The sequence below is a fragment of the Polyodon spathula genome, chromosome 37 (assembly GCF_017654505.1).
Source record: "Polyodon spathula isolate WHYD16114869_AA chromosome 37, ASM1765450v1, whole genome shotgun sequence".
Taxonomy (NCBI): Eukaryota; Metazoa; Chordata; class Actinopteri; order Acipenseriformes; family Polyodontidae; genus Polyodon; species Polyodon spathula.
Window position 1 is genome coordinate 814,044 of NC_054570.1, and position 16,279 is coordinate 830,322.

General features: G+C 37.0%; 1 protein-coding gene and 1 long non-coding RNA gene across 3 annotated transcripts; one reads left to right on the forward strand and one right to left on the reverse strand.

Moving 5' to 3' along the window:
- Positions 1-560: 560 nt before the first annotated feature.
- On the reverse strand, positions 561-5,527 carry LOC121304270 (phospholemman-like). 2 transcript variants are annotated; one of them, XM_041235306.1, is made up of 8 exons: positions 5,310-5,527; positions 3,105-3,150; positions 2,836-2,871; positions 2,563-2,589; positions 2,208-2,282; positions 1,998-2,010; positions 1,509-1,561; positions 561-1,087 (listed from the first exon to the last, which is right to left on the reverse strand). In XM_041235306.1, exons 2-8 carry the CDS (start codon positions 3,136-3,138, stop codon positions 1,068-1,070), a joined length of 258 nt encoding a protein of 85 aa, XP_041091240.1. In that variant the 5' UTR covers positions 3,139-3,150; positions 5,310-5,527; the 3' UTR covers positions 561-1,067. The 2 variants fall into 2 exon arrangements, with proteins under 2 accessions (XP_041091240.1, XP_041091239.1); XM_041235305.1 differs by having other exon boundaries at positions 1,974-2,010; positions 5,310-5,514.
- Positions 5,528-5,672: 145 nt separating this feature from the next.
- LOC121304273 lies at positions 5,673-12,700 on the forward strand. Its single transcript, XR_005947933.1, has 3 exons — positions 5,673-5,763; positions 6,051-6,142; positions 12,618-12,700. It is a non-coding gene; the product is annotated as an uncharacterized LOC121304273 (long non-coding RNA).
- Positions 12,701-16,279: the final 3,579 nt, after the last annotated feature.

Here is a 16,279-nt window from a genome sequence, read left to right on the forward strand (position 1 = left end):
GAACATAGCTCTCCGATGGATCCAGGGAAAACAATTTGCGCTGTTTTCCCAATTCCCATGGCCAGTAGGAACAAAGAGTTGGGAAGGGGGATACATAAATATAAATGCACAGTTTTGAGCAACATATTGTGTTTGATATTTTCTTTTGCACACTGCAGCACTGTTGTTAAAATATTGGTATACATAGTCATTGTCCTCTGAAGGAATAATCCTTATCACAAGAGCAGCAACTTCATCTCTGATCTCCGGGCTTTCATTAATTTCACATGGAATTGAAATATAGAACACTGTGACAAATCACTGGACAGGTTATATTGCTCAAGTAATAATATAAATATTCAGAATGATGGTACTGAATATAAATTAAGCAAGTCAAGGGTTTATTGGTAAAATCAAAGCATGTGCATGTGGGTTCTATATGTCTAATCAGCAAATTGCTGTAGCATGTTTGATCAAATCAAAGTGACAATGTAGTAAGACATGTTATTTCTAAAGTACTGCATGGACAGAGCAGTGCACTTGGTCTCCCCTGGGTGGCAGCAGTAGCATAAAAATATTAAATGCCAGATTGAATCTGTGTTTTTTAATGTAGGAAAAGAAATGGCAAATTTTATCATGTTGTTTTGCTTGATGTCTACTTCCTTAAAACATTTAAAGTTGGGGGGGGGGGACAGCTTTCTTTGCCTGATGCTTTAGCATTGTGCACTATAAGCACCAGGGTTTAATTTCAGATTCCTGGGTCCAACCAACAATTTAATGTTATGAATGTTTGCACAAAATAAATTTACAGATATTTATTGGGAGGGGGGGTGATAAAGAGGAGAAGAAACACTTTATTGGAATATAAATACAAATAAGTCCAAATTTACTACAAAGATCCAAGCACAGTGTACATGTTGTGATATTAAATATTAGACATATCACGTCGACAGAATGCATCCGTACCCTTTGATGGGAACCTCTGGTCTCTACAAATTTTAAAAAGATTAAAATTATACCCTTGACCTATCACCATCAAAACAGTAGCTGCAAGAGACCATGTTTGTTGTGGGACCTGCTCTGTAGTTTCAGCACTCGCTAGCATGGGCTGATGGAGAGAAAAATTTTTTTTTAGAAGTTACAAAAATACCCCACAGAAGAGAGAAATACTCTGCAAAATGACTGGTGTGTGTCTCAGTTCTGTGCCTTGCTCAAGCACAGAGACATGCATGCCCTGTCTCGCAGGGCTGAGACCACTGAATGTATTCCACTTGTGAACCTTGTATGTGAACCTAGGTCTACAGAGAGGAAAGTAGATGCCACCCCACCCATATATTTAAGGTTGATGTGCATGTTTGTTATACTAATATTCTTAACATTAAAATTGAAATTTAAAATAAAAACTATGATGTAATTACTACATTTGAAACTCCGGATTGGATTAGATCTATTCAGCCAATACAATAAAATGCATTGCCATAAACAGTGACATTGTGACAACAGGAAATTGTAGCTGAAATCTGTTATACCTGGAGATGAAAGCAATTGCTCAGTTGTAGCAGAAGTGCCTTTGGCCCTTTTCCTGCAAGGGAGAGAAAATAAGGGTTTTTGGAAGAAGGAACTTGCAAAAAGAGAGAAACTGTTAATCAAACTTGGCTTGGCTCAGCCTCACCCCATCCCATCCCATCCTTTATTGTACAGGTAAGAGTCAATGATAGACTGTGTATTTGAAACCTCTTGATTACAGAGTAAATGTGTGGTTGACAAGAGTTTTTATCCAAAATGTATTTCTTATATACATACAAATAACTATGGGCCGGTTAGAGCGTGCTGTTTGTACAATTTATGTAGTGAATAATCTACTGAAAGCTTGGTCACTTTTATAAAAACACACAAATGTATTCACAAAAGTGGATTTAAAAAAAAAAAAAGGCTGGCATCAGAACTGCTTTTTGAACACACAAGGACACAACATAACCTAATTTAGTTAATACCCGTTGTCTTGTTTGAATTTGCACCTGCAATGGTTACCTGCAAAAAGAGGAACACAGACCCAGGTTACTAAACTCACTTGAGTTATAAAACACATTGTATTGTCCATTAGAACAAAGTTTACAAAAGATAAGGCCATTAAACCCATCTGGTTTGGTTGTTAGTGGCCAATTCAATTGAATCTCTTTGCCCTTTGATCTTTAAGATTATGCAGCTGTCCCCCTTGCGGTACTTACTGAAGAGGATGCAGATGCCAATGAGACAGAGGACAGCAGCCATGATCAGACCTCCCACACGCAGCTGACTGTAGTCTGAGTTGACACAAAAAAAAAAAACAAACAAAAAAAAAAACATAATCAACCAGAAATCTGAAATAATGAACACACACATTCATCTGACAGAGGTGGTCAGTCTTTCACAAAGCATCAATGTTTACATATATTACAGGTGCCACAAGCAGCTTTTATTTTAGACCCCCCCACCCCCGTTTAACAGTAAATTAGAGATTAAATTATTAATTTGGTGTTTGTACATATCAAATGTATGCAATCAGCTAGAAAAATGGTTATCTATGAAAAGGAGTGGACTTACCATACGTAAAGGGGTCTGTTTTCTCTGCTGTAAAAAAAAAAAAAAAATCTGGCATATTTGCAATACCACAATATAAATCTTTAACAGTTACAAGCACTCACCAAAACTTTATTCACAGTATAAAAAGTGTTGACCTTTAAAAATTGCATGCAGAACGTCTGTGCATCTTTAAAATTGTTTGAAGTTTAAAATACTTCATTCCAGTTAAAAATATGTAAATTGAGGTACACCCTTGTCCCTACAGCACTGCCCTACAGAAAATATATATCTTACCCGTTTCTGTAGCTCCTTTTAAAGTGGTAACAAATACTGAAAATAAATATAAAAAAAGAGAAGTTAAAATGTGTTCCAAAGCAGTGCAGCAAGGGAAGGCAGGGACTCTGCATTCAGAACAAAGCATTAGAGGGGGCACATGGATCCATTTGCATTTTGATTGATCACTGAAGTGTTCAATCAGATCAACACATCCTCCAAAGTGCTGCTAAGAAATTTCGATGCAATACCATCCAACCGGAAGCTCTCCAAACAAATACATCTCCTACCTGTTAGGATAAGCAAGGCTGCGATTGTAGCCATCTTCAGCAGGACCTGACCGAAAATAAATGTAAAACATGTTATATAACTGCAAAGACAACTTTAAATTTTGAAGATCTATACTGCAGACAGCTTCACCCTGCATTTCCAAGCATACAAAATACATGTGTCCTTATTAGGAGTGTGGCTGCACCAGTCATACCGATCAGACCTCTATTCTGATCACAGCAGCATAACTACGTTGTGACTGAATCTGCAAAGGCCATTATTGCTGCCATTACTGATATTTTACATCAGACGCTACTTCGCAAGAAGGATTGGACTTTAATTTTATACAGACTACAAAATGAGGTAGCGGGGTCAGCGAACCTGGCGATAACAGGGTTAGGTCTCATTGTTCTGGTTAATATCGTGGTATTTTAATGGCACTATACGATGAAGTTTGCACCGCTGTAGTAGTTTGCTTTCTTTCATTTGCACAGAACAATGCCCTCTGATTTTACAGTTGTAATTTTTCTACTAACCTTACTGCAATTTAACTAAGCGCCTCATCTCTTTTAAACAGATTTGATAATCGTTCCTTGTATAACCAATCAATTTATATATAAAACAATTAAATGACTTTGACAAAGACTTTGTTGAAACGAATCTACCGGAGCACTTAATCATGGGAATGGTAAATACCTTCATGAACTTGGTCAGCTAGATAAAGGAAGGAAGCATTCCCAGTAAAGGAAAGAAATGATTATCAAATGTGCCTGAATGTTAAATAATGCAGTAAATGTATTCAAACCGAAGTGTGATTTAAAAAAAAAGTGTGTTTAATGACATTTCTTTAAATCAATTAGTCTAAGATCACGGTTAGTGGGGGACTAGGTGACCTTGAAGGACAGAAAAGTGATCCAGTATTTATAAAAGCTGCTGCACAACTTCTGTATAAAAGGACACAATGCAGTGCATGGGTTTAAGATTCAGATGAATGTTTAAATTTCCACAAATGTGTGCACCTATAGCATCTAGATAACAAATACAACTCCCCCCCCCCCCCCCCCCCCCCCATTATATCTGTTCCAAAACTACAGGAGAGCAAATGATGTACGCAAGTGCTTGCCAAGGTCACCTTTGTTAACATATTATAGACAGCTACTAGAATTGCACCCAAGCCCATATAAAAAAAATTATATAGGATGCTTTGTCAAAAAGCATAGAACTTTTTTCAAGTTCTAAGGTTGTATGTCTTCATTACAACTTTTAAATCACAGGTCAGAACTCAAGCTACACTAGGTCTCAAACTATCAAAAAACACATGCCAAGTTTCACTAACTGGATGAATGATCCTCAGAATGTAAAAATACACATTTGACATACAAACAGAGCTTGTCACCAAGGGATATAGTATTGGTAATTCTCAGTTTAGAAGTACCAACAGCGTTTGTGTCAGGATTGAGGTGCATTTGTCCCTCACCTTCTACATGCACCAAATATATATATGAATATTCCACCTGGGCCATGTCCTGCAGTATACCATACAATGAAGCAAAAGAATAATCTTGAATTCAACCAACACATTGAAGGGCACCTACAAGCCTGTTTGACCACTATAATGTTTAAATAAATCTTAAGTATTCTTCACTCCCCTTTTTAGATAGCTTTTAAAGTGAATACATTAACTTTTCCAAATACAACAGGGTATAGATTTATAAGAGAAAACCCATCCAAACGTGTGCCTATGTTTTAGTAACACTGAACTGTAGATTATATAATTAAACTTCAGGAATAATTGAAGCACAGATTATATGCCTCAACTGAACTTAAGGAAAATAGAGACTTTTGCTGGTAATTTATTGCTTCATATGAAAAGTAATACATCATCTTAAAACCAAGTAAATGCTCATTTAAGTACAATAGAAACATGTTTGAAAACAAAAAGAGAGAAATAAATGTTACCAGAACACACTGAAAAGTGAAACAGAACCATTTATAACTGTGGGCACAAGAACTGCTTGTATATCTTAATTCAGCAGGCCTTCACAAAGCAGAGTCACATGCAACAGTCTTTTTCTTGGTAATCAGCAGTGAAAGGGCTCTTTATCAAAGCACAAAAGGGCCATAATGGAAGACATTGAATCTACTAAAAGGTAGTATATTAAAGCAAGTTAATGGTTGTCTAGAAACAGTAATGACTAAAAAATCAGAAACAGAAAGGCACTCACCCGATTCCAGTGGAACTCACACCAGGAGACAGTGTTGCATCTGAACTGAAACACTAGGAAGGACAGCCTGTTTGCTCAGCAACTTGCCGACGCCCTTTTGTACACACAAAGCAAGTTGGTTTAATTGACACAGCTGAGGGTGATAGGGGCTTGTTAAAGGGCAGCTTCATTGTGGTGTTTTTCAAGCCCTCGTGGATTGGCTCCAGGATTGAGGAGTTCTGGCTTCTACCGAGGATCGGATGGAGGGAGGGAGGGAGGGAGGGAGGGAGGGAGGGAGGGAGGGAGGGAGGGAGGGAGGGAGGGGGGGGGGGGGAGTTTTAGGAAATTAGTAATAGTAATTTTCTTATGTTAAAACGTGGTAGCCAGGCTTCTATGGCCTTCTCTGCTGTATTTGCTTGATTGTAATGTTACTGTCCCATGTCTTTTTTCATATTCACAGAGGTACACTAAAAATGTAAGTTATTTTGTTATGTTGCCTAATCTTTCATTATTTAATAAATCAGACAGGCAAAAGCATCCAATGTTATTTTAAAAAGAAACAAAGAAAAAAATTCTTAAAACTTCTGTGTACTTGTAGTATCTATCTATCTATCTATCTATCTATCTATCTATCAATCTGTCTATCTTAGTTGTAATTTGTAGCTCATTTTGAAAACTATGAGATACTGTTTATCAATTATGATTCATCTTGAAAATATGTATTTTTAAAAACTATTTTACTATTTTCTTTTACTTAATGAGCCTGGAGAGGGATTGAGAAGCCAGGTGCAATGGTCGTGATGTGGGACTCTCACTTTCACAGGAGCAGAGCGAGGTGTCTGTTTCACCTGCAGGTAATTGAGAAGTGTGACGTGTTTCACTGTATGAATTGAATGGTATGAAGTGTTTCACAATGTGAATAGCTTCTTCCAGGATTAGTTAACTCATATTTTATAAATAAAACACCAGCCATTTTTACTAAACAACTAAACCACATATTTAAAGTCTCTTAAACACTCTCTCAAATACTTTGTTTCTAATATTGTAACATTATTCTGGAATATTCTCCTTTCAAAAAAGTTACACTTTTTTAAAAAACACTTTCAACATATGGCCCAAAGTTCCTTAAAGATTCACCTCAAATGTAGAATTGAGAGTTTACCAAGTTCATTACTGATCGTGCAGAATGTGCTTCTAAACATTTCCATTGAGGTTAGGAGTCAATCTGCAGGGTTAATCAATCAGCTTCAGAATCAGCCAGTGCCTTTATAATGAAGTGATTCTGCATGGAATCCATGGATGGAAACCAAACCTGCATGGAAACATAAAACTCTCCCTCCTCCTCTTCAGCTCTGTGACTTTAATAAATACTTGAAGCATGGGATTGGATCAACCTCCTTAACATGTCAGCACATGAAGTGATGAAGGGGGTGGGGGAGTGGCAGCATTCGCTCTCTTAGCAGGGTTAGGGAGGAATGTGCAGCAGCATTCCAGGAATGACAATACACACAGGGCCCTGATTTCTGTTAGGAAATTCACCCCTGAGTGCTCTATAGTTTTCTCTTGGGCATCATTTCTGCTCAAAATCTTCTGTATATATCCATTTGAGTAAGTAGGGGTTTCACAGCCTGACACTTCATGGGAAGTCTAGGTTAGTCTTGGTACATGCAAAAAAATATATATTGCCATTCTTGTGCTTCTTGAAAGAAGTGCTGACATGGCTTTCCATAAGCTAACAAGTTAGGGTTTATAAATAGAACTTAGGCACGTATGGTATCCTATAGTGTGAGAGTGGTGGGTAAAATAATACTTTTTTGAAGACTCGTTGCTCTCCCTTTAAGAGCTATAACTGCAGGATTATTACAGGCTCACTTCTTCCAGGTTCTGGAGTTTTTCTTTTCTCTTTATTTACTCATTTTTGGCAGACCGTGGAAATAGTCTTAAAGGAAAGTTGGCACTAACTTCTGACATAATGCAAGGCACGTTAGTCATTTCATTTATCATTAGTATAAAACAACACAACCATAGTTTGTGAAGTTCTTCGGGGGGGGTGGGGTGAGGTGGGGTAGGGTACCCCAATCCCCCATGGGGGCTAGGGTAGGGTAGGGTAGGGGGCAGGATTAGGGTAGGGGCTGTGACCTATATAGGATTCTACACGAATTTGAGATACTAAATGGTAAAAAGACTTGCAGTTTGTGACACATACTTTTCCTACATAATTGCTGTCTATAATATTAAAGCTGCCTGGACCACACAATAAACATGCTTCCATGTGTAAATCTGGAAGTGTTTGGTGCAAAGTAGCTACTGGCCTTTGAATGCCTGAATGATATTGACCTCAAGGTCAAACAGACTTATTTCCAAATCTTAGACTTTTTAGAGCAGGACTTTCATATTATTAATACTACTACGACTACTATTATTATTATTATTATTATTATTATTATTATTATTATTATTATTATTATTAATAATAATAATAATAATAATAATAATAATAATAATAATAATAATAATAATAATAATAATTGGAACCACTGTGGGTACTTTTTCCAAATCTATCATTACACAGCTTAAGCTTAATTTTAACTGGGCTGCTTCTGTACAGTATGTGGTGGAAATTGTATAATTGTGAAATAATCCAGCCTTCTGGTACAAGGGCACTATTATAAACTAGATGTGTTTCTGGATACAATAATAAATAGATATTTTGTATATAATAAAGTTGGTGGCAATTTTATCTGGAACGGTGTCTGTCTGTATACCTCTGATCTTGTTTGTTATGAAACAAGGAGGCCAGTCAATTCATTATTTATTGTTGCTCAGAGTTAATGTGGCTTTTAAAGGTTAATGTTGACACAATGCATATATTGAGTCTGTTTAGTTAACTGTTCTGGTTCAGTCATGTTTCAATTACATATTTATGGTAAACAGTTGGGCACTTAAAAAAAATTATTTGCAATATGTCATTGTAAACCCTGTGAACAAAATATTGGTTGAATATTATAGAATTTTCTTATAATCCAGTCATTGTTTTTTTACCTAGATAATGTGTAATATGGGTTTGCTGGCATTCCATGCTAACTCATTTTCAATGCCATGGTACCATATCAGTGCCAGTGGCAACTCAATATTAAACAATGGTCCTGATACTGTACCCCACACTTGTGCTAAACACATGAGCAGATCTGGTCCCTGCAACCTAAAGGGCTATCTGAACCCACGCATTAGTCAGGGTTGTCAAACAGGAGGCTCTATTACTGGCTTTCTGGGGATTTCCAGGTCTTTTAGATCACAGAAACAGTTTGAACTTTGCAAGTCACATTTTAGCAAGCTTGGTTTTCCATACAGAGTAGCTTTTGCATGGAATGCCCATCTGACTAAAATAGAGGCATTCTATGTTTATGAAGAAATACAAGGATTGAATTTCTTTTTTTTTTACTCAGTTTGAAGCTTTTAGTTATATGTGTATGTAAATGTATTGTATAGTATTGCATAACAGTATCTGGATTGTGCGTGCCTCCACAAGGATACCCTTGTAACTGAGATGATGATGTATTGAAAGAGCGTATCAGACTCAGGTGGAGTTATATTGCTGTGAATACTCAAAATGAAACAAATCTTGTTAAAGAACAGGTAGTTTCAAATTACTTTATTATAGTTCCTTTTTGAGAGAGAGAGAGATAATTCGGTCTATTACAAATCTGTATTTCATTGGAAACTACTGAATGTCCTTTTTCAAGGTCAAACATTTTCCATTAAACACAGAGGGCTGCGTAGATACCAAAATACCACCTCAGAAGCAACCAGCGTAGAATGCACTCTGCGCTTGACTGAAACAAGTGTCATTCGATTTTATTACATATAGTGGTGTCACAGGTCTCTGAGATGAGAATCATAGTGGTTAATGCATGTCAAGCTTTACTGTGAACTTAGTAAGAAGGCTACATGCTAAAGTGTGACACTGCTGAAAACACTATGCAATAGCTCTTAACAGTTTCACTGTTCTGAGTCCCTCAGAGTCTGTGTTATTGCTGGCAATGTGGAATGCACTATAATTGTCTGGGAAGAGCTCGTTGCTAGGCAACATCCTTGTTGTGGTTGCTGTTGTCTCCATTGTTTAATTCAAGCAGTCTGTGTTATATCTGAAATATGCAAACTGCTGTAACATTTCACTCCTCCTGTTTCTATGGGAACCATCTGACCAAGAAAGAGCTGTTATAAAAGAGAGGCTTTTAAACACAAGGAAATTTATTCATGTAGATTCCAGTTTTAATTTCTGCAGCTCTTTTTTAAGAAAAAAACATAACTAGGCCAAAAGGCAAAGCAAGTACAAAAGCAAAGACACATTTTCTGAAAAGAATACAATCTTAATGGCTTCAAGAAAGAACTAAGCTGCTACAGTTGAGCCTACGGACTTTAATAAAAGATTATTTATAGTCTGGAGAATGTCCAAAACTCCCTAAGAAATGATCCCTTCCCAGAATCTTACTAAACTTGGTCTAAACATTGGCTAACACTGTTCTTTTATGAAAGCACACCCATTTAAAAAAATTCAGACACTACATTGCAGAAAGCTAGTTTTTAAATGTATTTTTACTTAATGTAAAGGTACACCACAACATTATAGAGTAGCCCTCTCCTACACACCTGTACTCTACGCACATATTACACTCCCCTCGGTGTATTCTGCACATGTATTACACTCCCCTCAGTGTATTCTGCAACTGTATTACACTCCCCTCAGTGTACTCTGCACATGTATTACACTCCCCTCAGTGTACTCTGCACATGTATTACACTCCCCTCAGTGTATTCTGCACATGTATTGCACTCCCCTCAGTGTATTCTGCACATGTATTACACTCCCCTCAGTGTATTCTGCACATGTATTACACTCCCCTCAGTGTACTCTGCAACTGTATTACACTCCCCTCAGTGTATTCTGCACATGTATTACACTCCCCTCAGTGTATTCTGCACATGTATTACACTCCCCTCAGTGTATTCTGCACATGTATTACACTCCCCTCAGTGTACTCTGCAACTGTATTACACTCCCCTCAGTGTATTCTGCACATGTATTGCACTCCCCTCAGTGTATTCTGCACATGTATTAAACTGCCCTCAGTGTTTTGTGTGAGAAAGAGAATTACATTTTATTTTACTCAGAGGAAATAGATAACTGTGTTTACAACAGCTGTATTACAACAAAATAAGGAGAATTGCTCTGAATGGTAAAATTGGGCTTTTCACCAATAATTAGGTAATTGTCTATCTCCTCTGGTTAAATGCATATGTGTTTAATGACACTTCTGGATATGTGTTTTCATTATGTGACATTTCTCCCCTGATTCCTTTAGTTCTGTGTGTGAAGGAGTCAATTGGAACATTCTTAACCTGTGACTTATTGTTCTCTAATCAAGGTTATTGTACAGCGTCCTGTTACAGTGTTGGAAGATATATATATATATATATATATATATATATATATATATATATATATATATATATATATATATATATATATATATATATATGCAGTTTGTATCCACTGGTAAGTTGATATTATTGCTAATGTAATTGCTCACATTGTGTTCCCCAGACTTTGCTCTGGTAAATGCTCAATGAAGTAAAAGATAACAGTCACATGCTTGAGGTAAGCCTGCCCCCTGGTGGAGGTGAAGAGTTAGGTTTTAAAAATACATTCTAGGTCTTTTTCCCCAATGTGGAATTATTCATCATTCCCTGGAAACTAGCCTTCACAGAGGCTTGGAAAGTTACTGACAATAACATTTGCATTGTGAACACTGCAGTACCCAGAGAAAACCCATGCAAACACAGGGAGAACTTACACACAGACAGACCCTCCTACGCTGGATTTGAACTCAAGACCCTGATGTTGTGAGGCATCAGTGCTAACTACTACACTGCCTTATAATGGAAATATTAATAGTAACATATTTAAGAATATTCTTATGACCCTTTATTGGAAATACCAGTTAACAGAGCTTGAAGATAGATTTGTAATTATATTTTGTATTAATGGAAACAGTATCCAGACATATATTATTTATGAAAAGCTATAGTTTAAAGTGGATTATTTTAATTTATAAGAAAGATGAATAATATATGACACACAACACAGCAGGTACAGGAGGTCACTTTTACAAAGTTATAACTTCTATGTCTATTCTAAAAATAAATTACAGTTCTCTATTCAACTGCAATAAGAATGGTCTTGACTGGTGTTAAAAAAGCCAACAACAGTCTACAATATCAAACTTCACTTTATTAATAAACATATTATTTAAATAGCTATTGAGTTAAAGGAATACAGTACTAGATACATTCTAAATGTGTACAATACATTTTAAATCTGTTTATTACTATCCTACAACAGCTTATAAACATCATTTGGGTATTTGGCATGTTTAATAAAGTCTAAAGCCACTCACATATTTGTAGGGAGGAAGACATTACAGATGTAAAACCCAAGTGCTCCCCTAGTGGTAATTTAAATAGTTACAGAAATGCCACCATACACAGGCTTGCTCAGAGACAGATGGCCCGCCTGGAGGGCACATTACATTGATACAACCTATGCAGATCAAGACGCATAAAATCTTTCTTTAAAACTTTGTGAATTGGTTCATACATATCATTGTATGATGGTCAGTTTGCAATTTGTTATTTCAATTCAATGTTTGTAGATCGCATTCAGGTTCTTCGATACAGAGAATTTCACATCACCTGTGAAATATGAATGAAATAAAAATATTAACTATGGTTTGACAAAGCACTGCAATAAATTCTGTTTTATTGTTTAAACAAGTTGCCATTGAAGATTCTAGAATGGAAAGTGCAGAGATAATTATTGTTCATTTCATGCTCAAGATGCAAAACAAAAAATGATACAATGTGTCAAGTGCATGCAAAGTTTGTATTCTTTATGCTGCTGCTTCATGTTGTCAGGAGGTCAATAGTTTCCAGCCGGCCCCCTTACTGCATCTTCCATGCCTGGATTTGTATAAATGGAAATGAACAAAAAGAGAGCATCCCAGGGAACATGGCGTAAAGGGAATGTCAGATACCACTGGTTCAATGTGATTAGTTTGCAAGGTTGAAGTGTGGAAGTGATTAATGTGAAAATAAGAATAAACCCTCTGTCACTTACATGGTGTATGTAGTTGTGGTTTCATCATCAACAGGTTTCCCTTCTAAAGAGGAAGAAAAAGAAGGTCTTGTCACATATTCAGTGCAGTGGCACTTCGCATTACCTCAGCTCTACCCACAAGTTCTAAGAACTACCTCTTGTTCTTCAAACAGGTAGACTGTACTCACTCAGGCACTTCTGGAACCTCTCCGACCTCTTCAAGACCAAATAAGTGAAGCCGAAGACGATGATAATCCCAAAAAAGCCTCCGATGGCGCAGCCGATGATCGTTTGATTGTGGTTATTATCTGTGAAAAATACAGCAACTCTGTTCAATCAGTTGAAACATCTTGGCAGGGTCTCAGTCAGGTATTCATAGCAATCAAATATGCTTTTACTTGTGCAATTATCGCTGGTTACATTGTTCTGAAGCATTAACCACTATGCCACACTGCGTACCTCCCAGTCCCTCAGCTCTAATCAGTAGCCCCCAGGAAAGGTAATAACCCTACCGTATACAACAAGGTAGGCTGTAGCGCGTTTCATGTCAGGGGCATCGCAGATCACCATGGTCTCGTTATCAGACATCAGAACAATTGGGATTCTCCAACTGGCCTCCAGTGTCCCACCATTTTCCTTGCATCTGCCTTCAACGTTAGACACCATCGTTATATCTTTAGTGCCACCCCGGCACTTCAACATGTTGTAGTTTCCAGCATTCTTGCTTTTGAACCCAATAGCCAATGAGTCATTCTTTATCTGGGAAGCCTGCACAGCACAAGTGAAAAGAGCCGTGGTGCCCCTCGCTATAGTCATGTTCTGTGGGCTGTTCAAGAAGCTACTGTCTGGGAAACAACAACAAAACAAACAAACTGGTCAAATTAAAGATCATGTGCTTTTCTAAATTTGTTTTTCATTTTGCTATTTTGCAAAATAAGGTTATATATGGGTATCCAACACTGAGGGTACTTCAACCATTACTGCAGCCAAACAAACCAGAATGGCAGTGGAGCTCCTTCATGCTCTCTGGTGCTAGTAGTACATTCTAGGAGTAAATGTGTCTCCTATTTAATCATATACAAATAAAACTGGTCTCTTTGTTTAGCACAGCTCTTTAGTTTATGTTTTGTCTCTTAAATGTCGGGGGTAGGGTCTTATTTTAAACACAAAGGATTTACCACCATATTTTCTCACATAACACAGGTTTAATTTTCATCAGGATTCAAAGGCTACATTGGGTGTTTATCTTTAAAAAGCAGCAATAATTAAAACAAGGCCCAATTTTTCAAAGGAAGTGCATCTTGCAGGAAAAACACGCATTTGCTTTAAACTTCTCACCTCTCCAGCAGCGTGTCTTTAGCATTGACTCACTCGTCGCTCTCTCAGACTGACACTCTGTATTTGACAGTGAAATGGCTGATTTGTGCCTTTACAAACATAGGTTAGGCTATCTGAGTTAACTCTACAATACCCTGACTCAAATCATATTCCTATGATACTACATTGCATTTCAAACTGCAAAGAATATTATGCAATAACCCCTTCAAAGATTTTAAAATCCATTTATCCATATTTGTACTACTGTTATTATCACTAGCCTCTCTTTCATGGAGTGCTAACCAATATTTTAAAGTCAATATCCTCTTATTAGCACAAGCAGTATTTTTATTCGTCCCCATTTTTATTCTATTGAAGATTATTTTGTTTTTTTTTATGCTAATGATTGGTTAGCACTGCCTGAAAACTACCAAACTGATCTTTCCAGTTCTACACCAAACAATCAAGGAAGTTATTCTATTTTTAAGTTTTCATATTTGGAACTGGTTTATAATTTATTGAAACTTTGCCACATGTGTGACTCCAAATAAAACAGTGTCAAAGTGAAGTTGGATGCTTCTCACTGTGAAGCACTCAGAATTCAAATTGAAGCTGGAAATTTCTCATTGCGAAACACTCAGAATTATTCGTAATATATTCAATTGATTAAACTCTAATCAGAATAGCTCATACAAAATTAACTCTGATAGAGTAAGCAAGGGAATGATAAACAGCACACAAAGGCCTGTATTTGGACAGAGGAATGAATGTAGAATGACTGGTCTGGTATTTGGTGCTCTCAGACCCCCTTTAATTTAACATCACATGTCCCTTAATAGAAAATGATTTCCATCTTCAAATGCAATGGTGGTACTAATTTACAAACAGCTACCAGAGACTAAAGGGAAAGCATTATATTTTTTATATTTATGTACAGACTGCACCACAATATTCATTATAATTAAGTGGTCCACTACAGCTTATAGTACATTTATTTCTGTACCCTCTTAGCCAGATTGACAAATTAATATCAGGGGTAAAAAAATCCCTCCTATTTCCTGATTCAGATTTTTTTTTATTAGTAGTCTATTATAAGTTATAGTCAATTGAAAACAAGTATGTTTTTAGTGCGTATGTTTCAGTATTGCTTACTAGCTACAGTATTTTGAAGAATATGGTGACACAAATTGTACGAGTACCTATTTTAAAAACATGTTTAAATGAATAATAATTGTTGCTGCTCTTACCTGCTGCACTGCCAGTGCTGAGGAGAAGCAGAGTGGAACAGAGGGGAAGCCAGCGGTCCAGAAAAGGGGGTGCTGCCTTCATCTTTTAGCTTCCAGTCAGGGGCTAACAGCAATCTTCTTGGCCGAGAGAACAAGAGTTCTTGATTTCACCCAAGAGAAAGTTGCAGGAGAGCTGAATAATTCAAACCCAGCCCAGCTATGTGACAAGAGGAAGCCTCCAACATGTGCTGACCAATCAGTATGTAGAGGTGACAGAAGGAGGAGGAACCAGACAAGCAGGATGGGTTCCTCTCATATTTTTGACTGCCACAGTTCAGATGAGAGCCAATATGAGCTTGTATTTTGTGCTCTTCATGTTATTATTTCTTGCAAATAGGCTCACGCTGTTGTCTGTTTCCCAGGGCATTTCCCTTACAAAGTGACTGCATTTTGCTTACAGCTGCCAGATGGTAACTTGTTTTGTTTGTATTTTAATTGTTCCTATTTGTTTGTGGGAGTAAACCACATGCCATACATACTGTAACCCCTTGTGTAATAGAATGAGAAATATAGCCACTGTGTGCACTGATGAAGATAACACCGAAACCAAGCCAATGAATTTTAACTCACCCCAGTCTATTTATTAAAATAATGTGATCCACTGTATTAAAAGCTGTATATATCTAAAAAAAACCCTGCCAGGATTAACAAACCTTGGTTACCATTCATTGTAAACCTTCTTACCAGTTATGTTATAATGGAAGCCCTTGTATAAGTAAATATTTAAGGTAAAACTTAGAACTAATAAACTAAGGGGTCGATTTCATCACCCAATGTCCTGCTGGGAAAAGGCACAGCTGTGTGTTTTATAACATTTCACAGCACCAACGAAACTTTATTTTTAGAGATAAACTTGCTGACTTGATAGTGCATTCCAATGTGATTCCCCAGTGCTGTAAGTTTCACTCTGAACAAATTTATCATCCACTACAGCTGATAGTACTGCTGGGTTTCCTTGCAACATTCACAGGTAATGTGCTCCCACCTGAGTTCAAGCCTGGGTTAAGTCATATTAAAAGAAGCCATATTAATGAGCTACAATTGCCTGAGTAAAGTACGATCTATATTAAATGTCACTTCTTTGGCAAAAGTCTTGCTTAAACGTGATCATATTGCTCATCCTATCACCAATCATTCAGTGGTGGCAATAGGCTGCCTTTTTTGCATCGTTGAATTTTTCAATGATGTTTTGTTTTGGTTCATTCAAATAAAGGGATTTGCATTGCCATAAG